Source organism: Heptranchias perlo, chromosome 11 (assembly GCF_035084215.1).
Source record: "Heptranchias perlo isolate sHepPer1 chromosome 11, sHepPer1.hap1, whole genome shotgun sequence".
NCBI lineage: Eukaryota > Metazoa > Chordata > Chondrichthyes > Hexanchiformes > Hexanchidae > Heptranchias > Heptranchias perlo.
Window position 1 is genome coordinate 22665563 of NC_090335.1, and position 22166 is coordinate 22687728.

The 22166-nt window shown below is 44.3% G+C and overlaps 1 protein-coding gene across 1 annotated transcript in view; it reads right to left on the reverse strand.

Moving 5' to 3' along the window:
- map3k15 (mitogen-activated protein kinase kinase kinase 15) overlaps positions 1-22166 on the reverse strand; it is a 160093-nt gene that overhangs the window by 67251 nt on the left and 70676 nt on the right. The window contains exons 9-10 of the mRNA XM_067992682.1: positions 19220-19370; positions 2819-2926 (exon numbers count right to left, since the gene is read on the reverse strand). Coding sequence (XP_067848783.1) covers positions 2819-2926; positions 19220-19370 — 259 coding nt within the window. The remainder of the gene's footprint in view (positions 1-2818; positions 2927-19219; positions 19371-22166) is intronic.

Below are 22166 nucleotides of genomic sequence, written 5' to 3' on the forward strand. Positions count from 1 at the left end.
TGACAAACCCTCAAACACCCTTGTGCATCCCCTTCATGCTCACGACACGTTTGCCTTACGCTTCCTACTGCACATATGTGATGCATGCCCTGTGGCTGCAGCACAGGTAGTGGCAGGTTGAGTGAGGCTGACTGTGAAAGAGATGCACGAGAGGGTGAGTATGAGATAGAGCCATGAGATTGTATGAGGATTGGGTTGAGTGGTAGTGGCGGGATGAGTACTGGCGAGGTGAGTAAGTGCAGGTAAGATGAGGATGAGCTTTGAGTGGGTCTGAGGGGTGATGTGACAGAGTAGTGTTGGCAGTGCAGAAGGAGATGTGGGGTGGGGGCGGTGATGTGGCAGATGGAGTGTAGGGGAATGAGTAAGTGTACTCACTTTGGCTGACCTACCTCGGTCATTGCAGCGCCTCCTGCACTGTATGCAGGTGCGCGATATGTTGGTGGTGCAGGTGACCTCCTCTGCCACCTCGAGCCAGGCCTTCCTGGTGGCAGAGGCAGGCCGCTTCCTCCCGCCCGCCGGGGGGAAGATCTCTGTCCTCCCCCTCCTCCTCACCCCATCTAATGATACCTGGAGTGAGGCATCATTAAACTGGGAGCAGCCTTCCCCCTGGGCTGCTCCATGCTGTAATTTTTCCAATTTGTTGCAGCATCTGTCAGTGGAGGACTGCCCCTTTAAGTAGAGCTCCTCCAGCTGATAGAGCTTACTGCGCATGCGCAGCCCGCCCGACGCGCAGATCAGCAGTGGGGAACCCGGAAGACCAGGTAAGTAGATCCAATTAGGTTGCGATCGCGCGGGGGGCAGACTGATTTCGCCAGGCGCGTTACCCACGCGCCCAATAGCCCCCCCCCGCCGCGAACCCGCAGCCCTGGTAACATCGAGCCCAAGGTTTTTTTGCCTCTCCTACGTCACTACAGTGACCGCACTTCAAAAGTACATCATTGGTTGAAAAAAAATGCTTTTGGATATCCTGAGGACGTGAAATGTGTTAAATAAATACATGTCTTTCTTTTCTTTATTATTACACGCGGTCTGTACATCGAGCGACTGGAAACTCTTCTTGTTGAGGTAGTTGAGGTGGATTTTCTAACAGAGCTCGCAAAGCAACACGGACGCCATTGATTGCATCCTGGACCTTGGGAAAGACAGCAACCCCTTATAACTACTGCACTGCCATGATATCAAAGGTATCAAAATTGCCCAGCTCTCTTGTAGAGTGGGACAGTCACCTGACCGACGCACAGCTATAAAGCAGCCTGGTCCATATTGCACAGATTGCTTGTGGCTGCCTGAAATGATCCTGTTCCAAAAATGTTGAGTGCGGCGGTCGCCATCATAGCTACAGTGTGGCTGTGGATCATCATGCTGTAGGTGACTGAGCTGCCTTTGTCCTCTATGGTGAAGTGTACTCTTCTTATGCACATCTCCTCATGAAGGCCCTCATATGACCTGTACTGCCTGTATATTCTATGGAGGGGAAAGAATATCTGGTGGTGTGCATCCTCCTTAAATGCTGCCAGATTCTCCTTTGCTCCATCCTGTGCTGTGTCTCCTCCATGATAATGATGTACGAGGATATGCCCATATGGAATGCCATACCTGCACCTTGGAAGGAGTGGTGGTGGGGCGGGGTCGGGGAGGATGGGGATGAAGATCTGACAGTGTTCTGATCCGGTCGTAAGCAGTGAGACACAAGTCATGCTCTGTGTAGGCAGAATGGCAAAATAAATTGTTGAAACAAGTGTTTCCCCGCTGCAGAAATCGCTAGTGAAACACTCCTGACTCTCAGGCACAGAAACTCTTCACCTCCACCTGTCTCGGCTGATGCTGGCAAAAGCTGGCTCAGTTACCCAGAGTGAACGGCGAGTGTAAGATAACGTAAGTCGGAACTGCAGTGCCAATGGCCCTCATTATAATATGTGTAAATGAGGTCACTTGGGAATTGGCGGTCAGATTGCGGAAAGATCCAAAAAGCACAAGGGAATCTGGGTGGGAGGTGAGGTAAGGGAGAGCAATTCAAAGGCGGAAAACAGTGGAATTGGCTTCTGCCCAAGTTTCCTGCCACAAGAGGTTATCTGCCATGATTATGCACTGGAACAATGCTGAAAATGGTAAGGAAATTCACCCCTTTAATATTTGCTTCTTTTCTCAGTTCTCTTCCCTCCTCTCCTGAGGACATTGGTTCATGATGGAGTATAGTTCCATAGGTACCAGCAGCCCTTCAGTACCTCAAACAAATGACCACCCTTCACGTCTGAACTTAGATGATGAATTTTCACAAAAGCTATGTGATCAAGAGGGAGGGTCATGTCGGCCAAACCCAATTCTTTCCTCAACTAATATCCTCACATGTATACTTCTCATCTTGTTGCATGTCAGTAAAATTTCTCTGAAGGATATATGGGTTTGTACCCAGATCATCCATTGACTTGACAGACTAGAGGAGCTATGCATGTGATGCCTCTGTAATCTGGGGAAGGGCAAGGGGTCTGCTGTTTGTTTGAGGCCATGGCTGATATTTTCCTCCCTGCTTAAGCTGGGGTGCTGAGGCCAACTTTCGCACCCCCAATGCTGCCTGGGCTGAAATCAGGCAACTAAACCATGGATTTCCTTGGTCTGCCAGTGTCACACCATGGAATACAATTGAGCCACCAAAGCAATTCCAAGCACACACCGTTTAAACACAAAATATATAAAGAAAGGAAACAAATAACGATTGCGTTGCTTCATTTTAAAAAGGGACATGAGCAAAACAATTGGCAAACAAGAATCCAAAATACATTGTGACTGAGAGGGTAGGACTGACATCTCCTATTCTTACCACTTCCTCTGATGAGACATGCCATATGGAGACTGTTTTCTCATCTGCTTCACTATTTATTGATATGTAGGATGGTTGGTAGACTTTGGTTGGCTCTAGAATCAAAACCTAAAACAAAACAGAGGAATCTGTTACCCTTTAACGGTAAACACAGCAATATGGTTGTTCAACATTTCCACAACATTGGCTAAATTGCACTGTGCAATTACAGTATCAAGAAGACATTTGTATGAAATTCTTTGTCCGCTATTTTAATGAAGGCATTAATCTTAAAATAGTGGATCCAGAGGGATTTTATACAACCACCCCCACCCCTATTAATAAAATAATTACTGGTATCGTACAGCATAATTTCAACTCCAAAGTATTATTCAAATTATTGCTTTCACAAAAGGCATTTTTCCCCAGATGAACAAATTGAGATATGGCTATAGTAATAATTAATAAAAATGTGAACATAAGAACATAAGAAATAGGAGCAGGAGTAAGCCATACAGCCCCTCAATCCTGCTCCACCATTCAATCAGATCATGGCTGATCTTCAACCTCAACTCCACTTTCCCACCCAATCTCCCGATCACTTGATTCCCCTAAAGTCCAAAAATCTATCCATCTCAGCCTTGAATATATTCAATGACTGAGCATCTGCAGCCCTCTGCGGTAGAGAATTCCAAAGATTCACAACCCACTGAGTGAAGAAATTCCTCCTCACCTCAATCTTGAATGGCCGCCCCCTTATCCAGCGACTATGCCCCCTAGTTCTAGACTCTCTAGCCAGGGGAAACAACCTCTCGGCATCTACTCTGTCAAGCCCCCTCAGAATATTATATGTTTCAATGAGATCACCTCTCATTCTTCTAAACTCCAGAGAGTATAGGCCCATTCTACTCAATCTCTCTTCACAGGACAACCCTGTCATATCAGGAATTAATCTAGTGAACTTTTGTTGTACCATCTCCAAGGCAAGCATATCCTTGCTTAGATAAGGAGACCAAAACTGTACGCAATACTCCACGTGAGGTCTCACGAAAGCCCTGTACAACTGTAGTAAGACTTCCTTACTCTTGTACTCCAACCCCCTTGCAATAAAGGCCAACATGCCATTTGCTTTCCTAATTGCCTGCTGTACCTGCATGCCAACTTTTTGTGTTTCTTGTATGAGGACAGCCAAGCTTCTCTGAACACCAACATTTAATAGTTTATCACCATTTTAAAAATATTCTGTTTTTCTATTCTTCCTACCAAAGTGAATAACCTCACATTTCTCCACATTATACTCCATCTGTCACCTTCTTGCCCACTCATTTAATCTGTCTATATCCCTTTGCAGACTCTTTGTGTCCTCCTCACAGCTTACTTTCCCACCTAGCTTTGTAATGTCAGCAAACTTGGATACATTACACTCGGTCCCTTCATCTAAATCGTTAATAAAGATGGTAAATAGCTGAGGCCCAAGCACTGATCCTTGCGGCACCCCACTAGTTATAGCCTGCCAACCTGAAAATGATCCATTTATCCCTACTCTCTGTTTTCTGTCCTTTAACCAATCCTCTATCCATGCTAATATATTACCCACAACCCCATGAACCCTTACCTTGTGTAACAACCTTTTATGTGGCACCTTATTGAATGCCTTCTGAAAATCCAAATAAACTACATTCACTGGTTCCCTTTTATCTACCATCCATGTGATGTTACCACAAGTGCCAAATAAAAGGCTAAAACAACATATCCAAGAGTGACTGCGATAAAAATTATGAAGATATTTGGTTTATTCATGTAGCATTACAATTGGTTGGGAATGTGGCAGCAATTCTATCAGTGGGTTCATATGACATCAAGGGGAATGACTGAATGTTTTAAGATTGCCATCTGAATCCTGAGATTGTTACAGCTTAATGTTCATTCCAATGTAATTATTACTCTCTTTAATAATGCATTATGGTATTTGTGTAATTAGGAGTGGGTACAGTATTTTAATGCTAATTGCTGCTTTGGAAAGTGGCACTATCTGTAAGTGTTTGCCATTTAATACATTTCTAAGTAATGTTGGGATTTTGGTTGAATTGGGATTTTGTTCTTTTTTATATAGTCTGAAATTTGGTCCTTAAATCTTAACTGCAAAGATGAGATTTCAATGTTAAAACCACTGTACCCTCGTCAAAACATAAGCAGTTCTTAGCCATGCTTCTGAGTGCAGCTTAAAGACCTATTTAACAGATTTCAGTTCCACATTCAGTTCCAGGATTTCAGTTCCACATTCACCTGGGGAAGGAGGAAGCCTCCGAAAGCTTGTGGATTTTAAAATAAAATTGTTGGACTATAACTTGGTGTTGTAAAATTGTTTACAAATGCCTTGAACAGTAATATTTCTGTATTATATCTTTTTATGTGTATCTCTACCAAACCGAATATTGTGAATTTAAACGAACGTTGTTTAACTGAGATTATCCTTGAAAGAGTTCCTTTCTCTTTGTGGAGGAAAAAGGTAATACACAAATACTGTCTAGGGATACCTACATGATTCTGGAGGATACCAGGCGCAGCTAGTTTCCAACAGGGAAGTTGTTACATATATTCCACAAGTTAATTGTATCGGAAATTTCCTCTTACTTCTGAAGTATTAATACAGATTCATATTGGAGCCAAACTGACTACACAAGAGCCCAAATGCAGTCTGACATTGGAGTTAGGTGCCAAAAACAAACAAAACCATCAAAATGCTGTTCAAGTCCTACCTATTTGAATGCTCAAAGTGATTCAAACGCCAATTGCCTGCCCACTGATCTTGTGTGTTGATATCCCCTTTGGAGTCTCAGATGACTTGTATAAGAAGGGAGTGTTGTCCAACATGTTAGCCACTAGCCACATGTGGCTATTTGGGAATCCAGATGTTGCGATTTGCATTCCTAATTAGTAAATTAAAATGAGTAATGGACACTGTCGTTGGGCATGTGGTCTCAACACCCATATTCGCACATGTATGCATGTAAACTTTAACCTTTTTGTGCATTTGTTGGTAAAATTGTAAGTCGAAAAGCAGAGTGTGCGAGTGTTTCTTGATCGTTGTGAGTGCTTTACTTCCTTGATTACTGAATGCTTGTAGATGTTTGTTAGGTAAATGTTCACATGTGAAGCACATTTACCTGTATTGTGTGAGTGTGTGTAAAGCATGTTCCACTAAAATTAGTGTATGCAGCTAAAACGGTGTCGCTGTAACCATACCTGTGGCTAGTCACAGATAAGTAAGTATTTTTGAACAATATCCTCAGGAAAGCTGCCAAGGTAAGACTAGCCAGTATTACACGATATCAAATATGCACTCACTCAGCCTTGGTCCAAACATGGACAAAAGAGCTGAATTCCAGAGGTGAGGTGAGAGTGACTGCCCTTGACATCAAGGCAGCATTTGACAGAGTGTGGCACCAAGAAGCCCTAGTAAAATTGAAGTCAATGGGAATCAGAGGGAAAACTCTCAAGTGGCTGGAGTCATACCCAGCACAAGGGAAGATGGTAGTGGTTGTTGGAGGCCAATCATCTCAGCCCCAGGACAATGCTGCAGGAGTTGCTCAAGGCAGTGTCCTAGGCCCAACCATCTTCAGCTGCTTCATCAATGACCTTCCCTCCATGATAAGGTCAGAAATGGGGATGTTCGCTGATGATTGCATAGTGTTCAGATCCATTCGCAACCCCTCAGATAATGAAGCAGTCCATGCCCGCAAGCAGCAAGATCTGAACAATATCCAGGCTTGGACTGATAAGTGGCAAGTAACATTCGCGCCAGACAAGTGCCACGCAATGACCATCTCCAACAAGAGAGAGTCTAACCACCTCCCCATGACATTCAATGGCATTACCATCGCCGAATCCCCCACAATCAACATCCTGGGGGTCACCATTGACCAGAAACTTAACTAAACCAGCCACATAAATACTATGGCTACAAGAGCAGGTCAGAGGCTGGGTATTCTGCGGCGAGTGACTCACCTCCTGACTCCCCAAAGCCTTTTCACTATCTACAAGGCACAAGTCAGGAGTGTGATGGAATACTCTCCACTTGCCTGGATGAGTGCAGCTCCAACAACACTCAAGAAGCTCAACACCATCCAGGACAAAGCAGCCCACTTGATTGGCACCCCATCCACCACCTTAAACATTCACTCCCTTCACCACCGGCGCACTGTGGCTGCAGCGTGTACCATCCACAGGATGCACTGCAGCAACTTGCCAAGGCTTCTTCGACAGCACCTCCCAAACCCACAACCTCTATCACCTAGAAGGACAAGGGCAGCAGGCACATGGGAACAACACCACCTGCACGTTCTCCTCCAAGTCACACACCATCCTGACTTGGAAATATATCGCCGTTCCTTCATCGTCGCTGGGTCAAAATCCTGGAACTCCCATCTAACAGCACTGTGGGCGAACCTTCACCACATGGACTGCAGCGGTTCAAGAAGGCGGCTCACCACCACCTTCTCAAGGGCAATTAGGGATGGGCAATAAACCCTGGCCTCGCCAGCGATGCCCACATCCCATGAACGAATAAAAGAAAAACTAACAGTTTCCTCTCACCTGTTAAACCCTGCATGAGGCTGCATACTATGACCTCAGAAAACAGCTCTTTCCAAACTTCTCATGCATGTCCATACTACAGTAGGGAACACCCGTTACTACCAACACCCAGGGATGTGATAGGTTCACAGGGCACGAGTGAGCAGGGTCAGTGCAGGAGCAGGAACCAACTGATCTGGAGGCTAATTCATGTCCTTCCTCATCTGCAGAGCCCTTTGATTAGCACTTCACAAAGCTTGCGTTGAAAAGATGATGTTTGAGCACTAATGGTCTCTGGAGTTACTACATTGTGCCAAGCTACGTGTAAGATCTGGACCAAGTGCGCAAGTGTACTACCCATATATGTGCAGTTGTGAATGACAGCTTACAGGAACTGTTGCTCACCACAGAGCTTATGGCAACTTCAAGCTATTTCAGCAGAGGGTGAGTAACGATTCTGATATTGTCTCATAGGTAGGGGTGAGTAACGATTCTGACATTGCCTAATGGGTAGAGGTGAGTAACGATTCTAATATTGTCTCATGGGTAGGGGTGAGTAACGATTCTGATATTATCTCATAGGTTGGGGTGAGTAACGATTCTGATATTGCCTAATGGGTAGAGGTGAGTAACGATTCTAATATTGTCTCATGGGTAGAGGTGAGTAACGATTCTAATATTGCCCAATGGGTAGAGGTGAGTAATGATTCTGATATTGTCTCATAGGTAGGGGTGAGTAACGATTCTGATATTGTCGCATAGGTAGGGGTCAGTAACGATTCTGATATTGTCTCATGGGTGCAGGTGAGTAACGATTCTGACATTGTCTCATGGGTAGGGGTGAGTAACGATTCTGATATTGCCTCATGAGTAGACTTGAGTAATGATTCTGATATTGTCTCATGAGTAGAGGTGAGTAACGATTCTGATATTGTCTCATAGGTAGGGGTGAGTAACGATTCTGATGTTGTCTCATGGGTACAGGTGAGTAACGATTCTGATATTGTCTCATTGGTAGGGGTGAGTAACGATTCTGATATTGTCTCATGGGTAGAGGTGAGTAACGATTCTAATATTGCCTCATGGGTAGAGGTGAGTAATGATTCTGATATTGCCTCATGGGTAGAGGTAACGATTCTGATATTGCCGCATGGGTAGAGGTGAGTAACGATTCTGATATTGCCTCATGAGTAGAGGTGAGTAATGATTCTGATATTGTCTCATGGGTAGAGGTGAGTAAAGATTCTGATATTGTCTCATAGGTAGGGGTGAGTAACGAATCTGATATTGTCTCATAGGTAGGGGTCAGTAACGATTCTGATATTGTCTCATGGGTGCAGGTGAGTAACGATTCTGATATTGTCTCATTGGTAGGGGTGAGTAACGATTCTGATATTGTCTCATGGGTAGGTGTGAGTAACGATTCTGATGTTGCCTCATGGGTAGAGGTGAGTAAGGATTCTGATATTTTCTCATGGGTGGAGGTGAGTAACGATTCTAATATAGCCTCATGGGTAGAGGTGAGTAATGATTCTGATATTGCCTCATGGGTAGAGGTAACGATTCTGATATTGCCGCATGGGTAGAGGTGAGTAACGATTCTGATATTGCCTCATGAGTAGAGGTGAGTAATGATTCTGATATTGTCTCATGGGTAGAGGTGAGTAAAGATTCTGATATTGTCTCATAGGTAGGTGTGAGTAACGATTCTGATATTGTCTCATAGGTAGGGGTCAGTAACGATTCTGATATTGTGTCATGGGTGCAGGTGAGTAACGATTCTGATATTGTCTCATTGGTAGGGGTGAGTAACGATTCTGATATTGTCTCATGGGTAGGGGTGAGTAACGATTCTGATATTGCCTAATGGGTAGAGGTGAGTAACGATTCTAATATTGTCTCATGGGTAGAGGTGAGTAACGATTCTAATATTGTCTCATGGGTACAGGTGAGTAACGATTCTGATATTGTCTCATGGGTAGAGGTGAGTAACGATTCTGATATTGTCTCATGGGTACGGGTGAGTAACGATTCTGACATTGTCTCATTGGTAGGGGTGAGTAACGATTCTGATATTGCCTCATGGGTAGAGGTGAGTAACGATTCTGATATTGCCTAATGGGTAGAGGTGAGTAACGATTCTGATATTGTCTCATAGGTAGGGGTGAGTAACGATTCTGATATTGTCTCATTGGTAGGGGTGAGTTACGATTCTGATGTTGTCTCATGGGTACAGGTGAGTAACGATTCTGATATTGTCTCATTGGTAGGGGTGAGTAACGATTCTGATATTGTCTCATAGGTAGGGCAAATGTAAGGAATCTTACAACACCAGGTTATAGTCCAACAAATTTATTTTAAAATCACAAGCTTTCGGAGATTATCTCCTTCGTCAGATGATTGAATGAAAAGATTCTCAAATCGCATATCTTATACGATGTTGGGACAGCATCACACCAATCAAAAGGTGTCGTTGTTATTCAAACAGGCCAGTCACGGAGAACAGCACGTCCCAGTACACTCGATATACATTGTGTCTTTTACACAGGCAGGCAGAAAGAAACTCAAAATGGCAGAGAGAGAGAGAGAGAGAATTTTAAAAAACATATAAATTTTTTCCCCCTTTTTGCTGGTGGGGTTACGTGTAGCGTGACAAGAACCCAAGATCCCGGTTGAGGCCGTCCTCATGGGCGCGAAACTTGGCTATCAACTTCTGCTCGACGATTTTGCGTTGTCGTGTGTCTCGAAGGCCGCCTTGGAGAACGCTTACCCGAAGATCGGTGGCTGAATGTCCTTGACTGCTAAAGTGTTCCCCGACTGGGAGGGCACCCTCCTGTTTGGCGATTGTTGCGCGGTGTCCGTTCATCCGTTGTCGCAGCGTCTGCATGGTCTCGCCAATGTACCATGCTCCGGGGCATCCTTTCCTGCAACGTATGAGGTAAACAACGTTGGCCGAGTCACAGGAGTATGAACCATGTACCTGGTGGGTGGTGTCCTCTCGTGTGATGGTGGTATCCGTGTCGATGATCTGGCATGTCTTGCAGAGGTTGCCGTGGCAGGGTTGTGTGGTGTCGTGGACGCTGTTCTCCTGAAAACTGGGTAACTTGCTGCGAACGATGGTCTGTTTGAGGTTGGGTGGCTGTTTAAAGGCGAGCAGTGGAGGCGTGGGGATGGCCTTAGCGAGGTGTTCGTCGTCATCGATGACATGTTGAAGGCTGCGGAGAACATGGTGTAGTTTCTCCGCTCCAGGGAAGTACTGGACGACGAAGGGTACTCTGTTGGTTGCGTCCCGTGTTTGTCTTCTGAGGAGGTCTATGCGATTCTTCGCTGTGGCCCGTCGGAACTGTCGATCGACAAGTCGAGCGTCATATCCCGTTCTTACGAGGGCGTCTTTCAGCGTCTGTAGGTGTCCATCGCGTTCCTCCTCGTCTGAGCAGATCCTGTGTATTCGTAGGGCCTGTCCATAGGGGATGGCCTCTTTGACGTGGTTGGGGTGGAAGCTGGAAAAGTGGAGCATCGTGAGGTTGTCCGTGGGCTTGCGGTAGAGTGAGGTGCTGAGGTGCCCGTCTTTGATGGAGATTTGTGTGTCCAAGAAAGAAACCGATTCTGAGGAGTAGTCCATGGTGAGTTTGATGGTGGGATGGAACTTGTTGATGTTATCGTGTAGTCTCTTCAGTGATTCTTCGCCGTGGGTCCATAGGAAGAAAATGTCGTCGATGTATCTGGTGTATAGCGTTGGTTGGAGGTCCTGTGCAGTGAAGAAGTCGTGCTCGAACTTGTGCATGAAAATGTTGGCGTATTGGGGTGCGAATTTGGTCCCCATGGCTGTTCCGTGTGTTTGGGTAAAGAACTGGTTATTGAAGGTGAAGACATTGTGATCCAGGATGAAGCGGATGAGTTGTAGGATGGCGTCTGGAGATTGGCTGTTGTTGGTGTTGAGTACTGAGGCTGTTGCAGCGATGCCGTCATCGTGGGGGATACTGGTGTGTAGTGCCGAGACGTCCATCGTGGTGAGAAGTGTTCCTGGTTCAACTGGTCCGTGGGTGCTGAGTTTTTGTAGGAAGTCTGTAGTGTCGCGACAGAAGCTGGGGGTTCCCTGTACAATGGGTTTCAGGATGCCCTCGACGTATCCAGAGAGGTTCTCACACAGGGTTCCGTTGCCTGATACGATAGGACGTCCGGGTGTGTTGGCTTTGTGTATCTTTGGGAGGCAGTAGAAGTCTCCCACGCGGGGAGTACGTGGGATGAGAGTGCGTAGGATGCTTTGAAGGTCTGGATCGAAGGTCTTGATCAGTTTGTTGAGCTGGTGGGTGTGTTCTTTGGTCGGATCTGCGGGTAACCGTCTGTAGTGTTCCTGGTTGTCCAGTTGTCGGTATGCTTCTTTGCAATAGTCCGTTCTGTTCTGTATGACTATGGCTCCTCCTTTGTCCGCTGGTTTGATGACGATGTTTCGGTTGGTCTTGAGAGCGTTGATGGCGTTGCGTTGTGCTCGGGTGACATTCAGGACTGTCTTCTGAGTGCGCCTGATGAATCTGGCATTGACGCATTTCCTGACAGCTTGGGCATACATGTCAAGCTGAGGGTAGCGACCCTCCGGAGGAGTCCAGTTTGACTCTTTCCTCTTCGGTTGCTGTACCGCGGATCCCTCTGTCTGCTGTTCCGGATCGTCGATTGTCTCATTGGGTTCACTGTTGAAATCTTGGGGTTTGTGGTAAAATTCCCGGAGCCTCATTCTCCTGATGAATTCCTCTGTGTCCGCCGCGAGACTAGTGGGGTCCATTTTGGTAGTGGGGCAGAAATTGAGCCCTCGGCTGAGAACTTCGATTTTGTCTGGTTGAAGGGTGTGGTCGGACAAATTGATGATAGACTTCCCTGTGGTTGTAACCGTGGTACCGGGGGAGGCTTGGTCGTTGCTGGTGGTGATGCCGAGTTTCTCAAGCTTCCTGCTCTTGGTTTTCATGTAGGCAGTGTAGTTCCGTTGCCTCGTCTGTTTGGCGGTATATCGTAGCTGGTCTGCTGTGTCCTGAGTACAGGTTGAGAGTATGGACTCTATCTTGGTTTCGAGGTTGTGGCGTCTGCTGTAGAGTTGGTGTATGAGATGGTTGCAGAGTGTGCGAGAGGTACGGCGGCAGAGTCTCTCAGCGTAATCCGAGTTGTATGTGGACTTGAGTGGGTTCTTGATCTGTAGTCCTTTCGGGATCTTGTCTGCTTTCTTGCAGCTCTGTAAAAACTTGATGTCTGTGTCGATATGCGCAATCTTCATGGAGATCCTTAACACTGTGAGCCGGCAGTTTGTGGTGTCGATAGTAGCCATGATGTGGAGATGCCGGTGATGGACTGGGGTGGACAAATGTAAGGAATCGTTCGCAGCAAATTACCCAGCTTTCAGGAGAACAGCGTCCACGACACCACACAACCCTGCCACGGCAACCTCTGCAAGACATGCCAGATCATCGACACGGATACCACCATCACACGAGAGGACACCACCCACCAGGTACATGGTTCATACTCCTGTGACTCGGCCAACGTTGTTTACCTCATACGTTGCAGGAAAGGATGCCCCGGAGCATGGTACATTGGCGAGACCATGCAGACGCTGCGACAACGGATGAACGGACACCGCGCAACAATCGCCAAACAGGAGGGTGCCCTCCCAGTCGGGGAACACTTTAGCAGTCAAGGACATTCAGCCACCGATCTTCGGGTAAGCGTTCTCCAAGGCGGCCTTCGAGACACACGACAACGCAAAATCGTCGAGCAGAAGTTGATAGCCAAGTTCCGCACCCATGAGGACGGCCTCAACCGGGATCTTGGGTTCATGTCACGCTACACGTAACCCCACCAGCAAAAAGGGGGAAAAAATTTATATGTTTTTTAAAATTCTCTCTCTCTCTCTCTCTCTGCCATTTTGAGTTTCTTTCTGCCTGCCTGTGTAAAAGACACAATGTATATCGAGTGTACTGGGACGTGCTGTTCTCCGTGACTGGCCTGTTTGAATAACAACGACACCTTTTGATTGGTGTGATGCTGTCCCAACATCGTATAAGATATGCGATTTGAGAACCTTTTCATTCAATCATCTGACGAAGGAGATAATCTCCGAAAGCTTGTGATTTTAAAATAAATTTGTTGGACTATAACCTGGTGTTGTAAGATTCCTTACATTTGTCCACCCCAGTCCATCACCGGCATCTCCACATCATAGGTAGGGGTGAGTAATGATTCTGATATTGCCTAATGGGTAGAGGTGAGTAACGATTCCAATATTGTCTCATGGGTAGAGGTGAGTAACGATTCTGATATTGTCTCATGGGTACAGGTGAGTAACGATTCTGATATTGTCTCATGGGTAGAGGTGAGTAACGATTCTGATATTGTCCAATGGGTACAGGTGAGTAACGATTCTGATATTGTCTCATTGGTAGGGGTGAGTAACGATTCTGATATTGCCTCATGGGTAGAGGTAAGTAACGATTCTGATATTGTCTCATGGGTAGCGGTAAGTAACTATTCTGATATTGTCTCATGGGCAGAGGTGAGTAACGATTCTGATATTGCCTCATGGGTAGAGGTGAGTAAGGATTCTGATATTGTCTCATGGGTAGGTGTGAGTAACGATTCTGATGTTGCCTCATGGGTAGAGGTGAGTAAGGATTCTGATATTTTCTCATGGGTGGAGGTGAGTAACGATTCTAATATTGCCTCATGGGTAGAGGTGAGTAATGATTCTGATATTGCCTCTAGGGTAGAGGTAACGATTCTGATATTGCCGCATGGGTAGAGGTGAGTAAAGATTCTGATATTGCCTCATGAGTAGAGGTGAGTAATGATTCTGATATTGTCTCATGGGTAGAGGTGAGTAACGATTCTGATATTGTCTCATGGGTAGGGGTGAGTAATGATTCTGATATTGTCTCATGGGTAGAGGTGAGTAACGATTCTAATATTGTCTCATGGGTAGAGGTGAGTAACGATTCTGATATTGTCTCAAGGGTAGAGGTGAGTAATGATTCTGATATTGTCTCATGGGTAGAGGTGAGTAACGATTCTAATATTGCCTCATGAGTAGAGTTGAGTAATGATTCTAATATTGTCTCATGGGTAGGGGTGAGTAACGATTCTGATATTGTCTCATGGGTAGAGGTAAGTAACGATTCTGATATTGCCTCATGGGTAGAGGTGAGTAAGGATTCTGATATTGTCTCATGGGTAGGGGTGAGTAACGATTCTGATATTGTCTCATAGGTAGGGGTGAGTAACGATTCTGATATTGCCTCATGAGTAGACTTGAGTAATGATTCTGATATTGTCTCATGAGTAGAGGTGAGTAACGATTCTGATATTGTCTCATTGGTAGGGGTGAGTAATGATTCTGATATGCCTCATGGGTAGTGGTAACGATTCTGATATTGTCTCATGAGTAGAGGTGAGTAATGATTCTGATATTGTCTCATGAGTAGAGGTGAGTAATGATTCTGATATTGTCTCATGGGTAGGGGTGAGTAATGATTCTGATATTCCCTCATGGGCAGAGGTGAGTAAAGATTCTGATATTGTCTCATGGGTAGAGGTGAGTAACGATTCTGATATTGTCTCATGAGTAGAGGTAAGTAATGATACTGATATTGCCTCATGGGTAGAGGTGAGTAACGATTCTAATATTGTCTCATGTGTAAAGGTGAGTAACGATTCTGATATTGCCGCGTGGGTAGAGGTGAGTAACGATTCTAATATTGCCTCATGAGTAGAGGTGAGTAATGATTCTGATATTGTCTCATGAGTAGAGGTGAGTATCGATTCTGATATTGTCTCATTGTTGGGGTGAGTAATGATTCTGATATTGCCTCATGGGTAGAGGTGAGTAACGATTCTAATATTGCCTCATGAGTAGAGGTGAGTAATGATTCTGATATTGTCTCATGAGTAGAGGTGAGTAACGATTCTGATATTGTCTCATGGGTAGGGGTGAGTAATGATTCTGATATTGTCTCATGGGTAGAGGTGAGCAACGATTCTAATATTGCCTCATGAGTAGAGGTGAGTAACGATTCTGATATTGGCTCATGAGTAGAGGTGAATAACAATTCTGATATAGTCTCATGAGTAGAGGTGAGTAACGATTCTGATATTGCCTCATGGGTAGAGGTGAGTAACGATTCTAATATTGCCTCATGAGTAGAGGTGAGTAATGATTCTGATATTGTCTCATGAGCAGAGGTGAGTAACAAATCTGACATTGTCTCATGAGTAGAGGTAAGTAATGATACTGATATTGCCTCATGGGTAGAGGTGAGTAACGATTCTGATATTGTCTCATGAGTAGAGGTGAGTAACGATTCTGATATTGTCTCATGAGTAGAGGTGAGTAACGATTCTGATATTGTCTCATGGGTAGAGGTGAGTAACGATTCTGATATTGTCTCATGGGTAGAGGTGAGTAACGATTCTGATATTGTCTCATGGGTAGAGGTGAGTAACGATTCTAATATTGCCTCATGAGTAGACTTGAGTAATGATTCTGATATTGTCTCGTGAGTCGAGGTGAGTAACGATTCTGATATTGTCTCATTGGTAGGGGTGAGTAATGATTCTGATATTGCCTCATGGGTAGAGGTGAGTAACGATTCTGATATTGCCTCATGAGTAGAGGTGAGTAACGATACTGATATTGCCTCATGGGTAGTGGTAACGATTCTGATATTGCCTCATGGGTAGAGGTGAATAACAATTCTGATATAGTCTCATGGGTAGAGGTGAGTAACGATTCTGATATTGCCTCATGAGTAGAGGTGAGTAATGATTCTGATATTGTCTCATGAGTAGAAGTGAGTAATGATTCTGATATTGTCTCATGGGTAGGGGTGAGTAATGATTCTGATATTCCCTCATGGACAGAGATGAGTAACGATTCTGATATTGTCTCATGAGTAGAGGTAAGTAATGATACTGATATTGCCTCATGGGTAGATGTGAGTAACGATTCTGATATTGTCTCATGGATAGAGGTGAGTAATGATTCTGATATTGTCTCATTGTTGGGGTGAGTAATGATTCTGATATTGTCTTATGGGTAGAGGTGAGTAATGATTCTGTTTTGTCTCATGGATAGGGGTGAGTAACGACAGACTTCCCCTGATGCAAATTTGACATACCTCGTATCCCTCCTTTCATCTTCTGAATAATGTGAAAAATATAATTGCAGCAACAAATAATCTTGCAGCCAAAACTCTTGAGCAAAAGCCTCTGAAAACAACCTGACAAAAAGTAACATTGAAAATACAAAAGTACAGAGCTGAAGAAAAGTACCACTTTTTGACATTCTTCTCAAACGTCGTGGCCCCCCTTTAAATGCTGACTTCCTGTCAACCAAACGTCTTTGGCCCATTACCCATTTCATATGGTTGAACTGAGTGCACAGTGCATTCCTGGTGAGAATCACAGGAAATTGAGCATGTGCTGATATAAGAACATAAGAACATAAGAACATAAGAAATTGGAGCAGGAGTAGGCCAATCGGCCCCTCGAGCCTGCTCCGCCATTCAATAAGATCATGGCTGATCTGATCCCAACCACAAATCTAAAGAACACAAGAAGTCGGAGCAGGACCCGGCCACATAGCCCCTGGGCCCTCTCCGCCACCCACAGGGCATTGACCGATCCGAACTCAGCTTCATGTCCAATTTCCTGCCCGCTCCCCATAACCCCTAATTCCCTTTACTTCCAGGAAACTGTCTATTTCTGTTTTAAATTTATCTAATGATGTAGCTTCCACAGCTTCCTGGGGCAGCAAATTCCACAGGCCGACCACCCTCTGAGTGAAGAAGTTTCTCCTCATCTCAGTTTTGAAAGAGCAGCCCCTTATTCTAAGATTATGCCCCCTAGTTCTAGTTTCACCCATCTTTGGGAACATCCTTACTGCATCCACCCGATCAAGACCCTTCACAATCTTATATGTTTCAATAAGATCGCCTCTCATTCTTCTGAACTCCAATGAGTAGAGTCCCAATCTACTCAACCTCTCCTCATATGTCCGCCCCCTCATCCCCGGGATTAACCGAGTGAACCTTCTTTGTACTGCCTCGAGAGCAAGTATGTCTTTTCTTAAGTATGGAGACCAAAACTGTATGCAGTATTCCAGGTGCGGTCTCACCAATACCTTATATAACTGCAGCAATACCTCCTTGTTTTTATATTCTATCCCCCTAGCAATAAAAGCCAACATTCCGTTGGCTTTCTTGATCACCTGCTGCACCTGCATACCAACTTTTTGATTTTCTTGCACTAGGACCCCCAGATCCCTTTGTACTGCAGTACTTTCCAGTCTCTCGCCATTAAGAAAATAACTTGCTCTCTGATTTTTCCTGCCAAAGTGCATAACCTCACATTTTCCAATATTATATTGCATCTGCCAAATCTCCGCCCACTCACCCAGCCTGTCTATATCCCCTTGCAGGTTTTTTATGTCCTCCTCACTCTCTACTTTCCCTCCCATCTTTGTATCATCTGCAAATTTTGATATGTTGCACTCGGTCCCCTCCTCCAAATCGTTAATATAGATTGTAAAGAGTTGGGGACCCAGCACCGACCCCTGTGGAACACCACTGGTTACTGGTTGCCAGTCCGAAAATGAACCATTTATCCCAACTCTCTGCTTCCTGTTTGATAACCAATCCTCCACCCATGCCAGAATATTACCCCCAATCCCGTGATTTTTTATCTTAAGTAATAATCTTTTATGTGGCACCTTGTCGAATGCCTTCTGGAAGTCTAAATACACTACGTCCACTGGTTCCCCTGTATCCACCCTATACGTTATATGCATACTATTATAATATTTCAGCATATTAAAATGAAGCTGTTAGCTGTTTTTGTGGAGAGTTCAACTCTCTCTTTCAGAATTCATCAAGTTAAAGGTCTTTTTTTAGCATAAGATTGTATTTAGTATTTCCCAACATTACAACAGTTACTACATTTCAAAACCACTTCATTGGCTGTAAAGTGCTTTGGGACGTCCTGGGGTCGTGAAAGGAGCTATGTAAATGCAAGATCTTTCTTCTTCTTTCAAGTGCCGCACTTAGGAGCGGTTTGTAAAGTTTTTATTCCTACCAGTGCTCCTCCTGAACCCAGCTGTCAGGATAAGGTGCTGAGCAAAATTAAGGGTTGCCCACCCATGGAGGAGAGAGAATGTTTGTGAGCTAGTGGCCCCTTGGTCACTCTTGTGCTCATCTTTATGATCAAGTACAAAGTAGCAATGAGGGAAGCCACAGGTAAGATCTGACTCTGAGCTAAGAAAACCAAAGAACACGCTAGCGTACAATTAGACTTGTTGGCCTAGATTTTCCTTTTCTGCCCCAATGGCAATGGGTCACCAGCACAGCACGACTTCTACCCAATCCCTGCCTGCGATTCTGACCCAGGCCCATTTTGTGGGCTCAGGGTAGCTTCCATGTGGAGAGTGAGTGTCAGGACCATTCACAGAGCCATTTACTGGGCTTCCAGTCTCCGTGGAGAGGAGGGGGCAGCACCTCATCACAGCGGGGCGCGACTAGCAGCGCCGGCTGAAGACTTAAAAAATGTAAAGAAAGCTTAACATTTTCGATTTGCCGCTTTGACTAGTCAAAGTTGCTGTTTTATAATTTAACCCTCCCAGCCCCCATGCTGCCATGACCCACAGTAACGCTAGATGCCTAATGATGCAAAGGCATCAATGAATGGAAAATAAATTGGATGACATATTTCCTTCATTAACAAGACAGATAGTGCCATTCCTCAGATAGAATCCCCACCCTCAGGGCAGGAGGGGAGAAAATTGTAAAAAGACAACAACAAAAGAAAATCTCATACTGGGAACCGTAATCCATTGGTAGTGGTCTTGGTCGCTTCTACAATAATGTCCAGCCAGAAGTTGAGACACTCCTGCTTTGGGGAATGATCAGTATTGATCTTCTGGAATTGCTGCAGTAACATCAGGTTCTGAACTACTGATCTCAGATACCTGAAAAAAAAGCAGAAAAGAAAAGCCCAGCATTTACACTCCAACTGTTCTTTCAATGTTGTGTGATAATGGTCAATGCTTTTGTTAAACACTGCTACACTTAAGGTACTTACTGCATTTTTAGTGAGTCTTGCCATTTTGAAAATCAAAGATATAGTTATTAAACTTTACTTTTGTTTACTTATCTGCTTTTTTCTTTTGATATTTTTTGTTTAAGCAGTGAGTGTTGATGAAACCATCATATAATCAAGACCTGGAAGAGCGTAGGGATGGCAGTATTCCAGGGGATGAATATATTTTGGCAGCTGTCAGCAAACCTGGCATTAACATGGAGGATTATTTGCATCTGATCACACACAATATGGACATCCAGTGAGTGGTACTGCTTCTCATTAAGAAAGTTGACGAAGTTAACAGTAGGAACTTGCAATGTTACATGGGCACCATCTACTACACCCTGCACTTTGGGAAACCCAGCAATGCAATAAAACTGAATAGCCCTATCATGCCGCTGCCTTGGTGTCATATCAAATTGGAGGAATTCCCCAGCTCTCCTAAAAAGTGTGTCAGTTGCCCGATGAATGTAGGCCTGGTGATATTGCACTATGGGCCTTGTGACCGATTGAAATGAGGCTATGGCATACAAATTGAGTATGCCATAGTCATTACTTTCACAGCTAAAGGAAGAACTGTCCAGACAGAAGATCATGGCCACACCTCTTCGTGCAGTAGCTAGTACAGCTCCCCATCTCTCACATAGAGCTCCTCACTGAGATCTTCATAAGATCTCTATAGGAACATAGGAACAGGAGTAGGCCATTCAGCCCCTCGTGCCTGCTCCGCCATTTGATAAGATCATGGCTGATCTGTGATCTAACTCCATATACCTGCCTTTGGCCCATATCCCTTAATACCTTTGGTTGCCAAAAAGCTATCTATCTCAGATTTAAATTTAGCAATTGAGCTAGTATCAATTGCCGTTTGCGGAAGAGAGTTCCAAACTTCTACAACCCTTTTTGTGTAGAAATGTTTTCTAATCTCGCTCCCGAAAGGTCTGGCTCTAATTTTTAGACTGTGCCCCCTACTCCTAAAATCCCCAAACAGCGGAAATAGTTTCTCTCTATCCACCCTATCTGTTCCCCTTAATATCTTATAAACTTCGATCAGATCACCCCATAACCTTCGAAACTCTAGAGAATACAACCCCAATTTGTGTAATCTCTCCTCGTAACTTAACCCTTGAAGTCCGGGTATCATTCTAGTAAACCTACGCTGCACTCCCTCCAAGGCCAATATGTCCTTCCGAAGGTGCGGTGCCAGAACTGCTCACAGTACTCCAGGTGCGGTCTAACCAGGGTTTTATATAGCTGCAGCATAACTTCTGCCCCCTTGTACTCTAGTCCTCTAGATATAAAGGCCAACATTCCATTTGCCTTCTTGATTATTTTCTGCACCTGTTCATGACACTTCAATGATCTATGTACCTGAACCCCTAAGTCCCTTTGAACATCCACTGTTTTTAACTTCTTACCATTTAGAAAGTACCCTGTTCTATCCTTTTTTGATCCAAAGTGGATGACCTCACATTTGTCTACATTGAATTCCATTTGCCACAGTTTTGCCCATTCACCTAATCTATCAATATTCCTTTGTAATTTTATGTTTTCATCTACACTGCTTACAATGCCACCAATCTTTGTGTCATCGGCAAACTTAGATATGAGACTTTCTATGCCTTCATCTAAGTTGTTAATAAATATTGTGAATAATTGAGGCCCCAAGACAGATCCCTGCGGGACTCCACTAGTCACATCCTGCCAATGTGAGTATCTTCCCATTATCCCTACTCTCTGTCGCCTTTCGCTCAGCCAACTTCCTAACCAAGTCCGTACTTTTCCCTCAATTCCATGGGCTTCTATCTTAGCTGTATGGCCAATAAATTCTTCTAGACGCATTCTCCTTAAATGCTGCTTCAATCTTTTTTCCTCCATCCTGTATTTCTCCTCCTCCTCCTCCTCCATTAAGATTACAAACAAGGGAATGCACATTGGGTTTCCCACACCTGATTCTCAGAACCTCTCAGTGCGGATGGCGGCAATAATATCCACAAGTAGTCTCCCATGGCTTCAGCTGTCAAAGGCAGGTCCAGCTCCATCCAGGTACGAGGCAAAAAAAAAACAAATTAGATGCTCTTTTGTAACTTCAGCAAAGACTTCTCAAAGTTTCTTTCACAGGCTCCAAAGGTAAAGCACTTCTGCTAGTCTTAACTGATGCTAGCAACAAGTATGCCTCTTTTAACTAATTTTTAATTTGCTTTAGTGCAATGGGAGTGGATGTCACAGGTACTGGGCATTCTCATTTTAATATATTATAATCAGCGTTCCAACACTGGGCATTCTCATTTTAATATATTATAATGAACATTCCAACGCTGGTCATTTTCATTTTAATATATTATAATGAGCATTCCAACACTGGGCATTGTCATTTTAATATATTATAATAAGCATTCAAACGCTGGTCGTTGTCATTTTAATATATTATAATGAGCATTCCAACACTGGGCATTGTCATTTTAATATATTATAATAAGCATTCCAACACTGGGCATTGTCATTTTAATATATTATAATAAGCATTCCAACGCTGGTCATTGTCGTTTTAATATATTATAATAAGCATTCCAACACTGGGCATTGTCATTTTAATATATTATAATAAGCATTCCAACACTGGGCATTGTCATTTTAATATATTATAATAAGCATTCCAACACTGGTCATTCTCATTTTAATA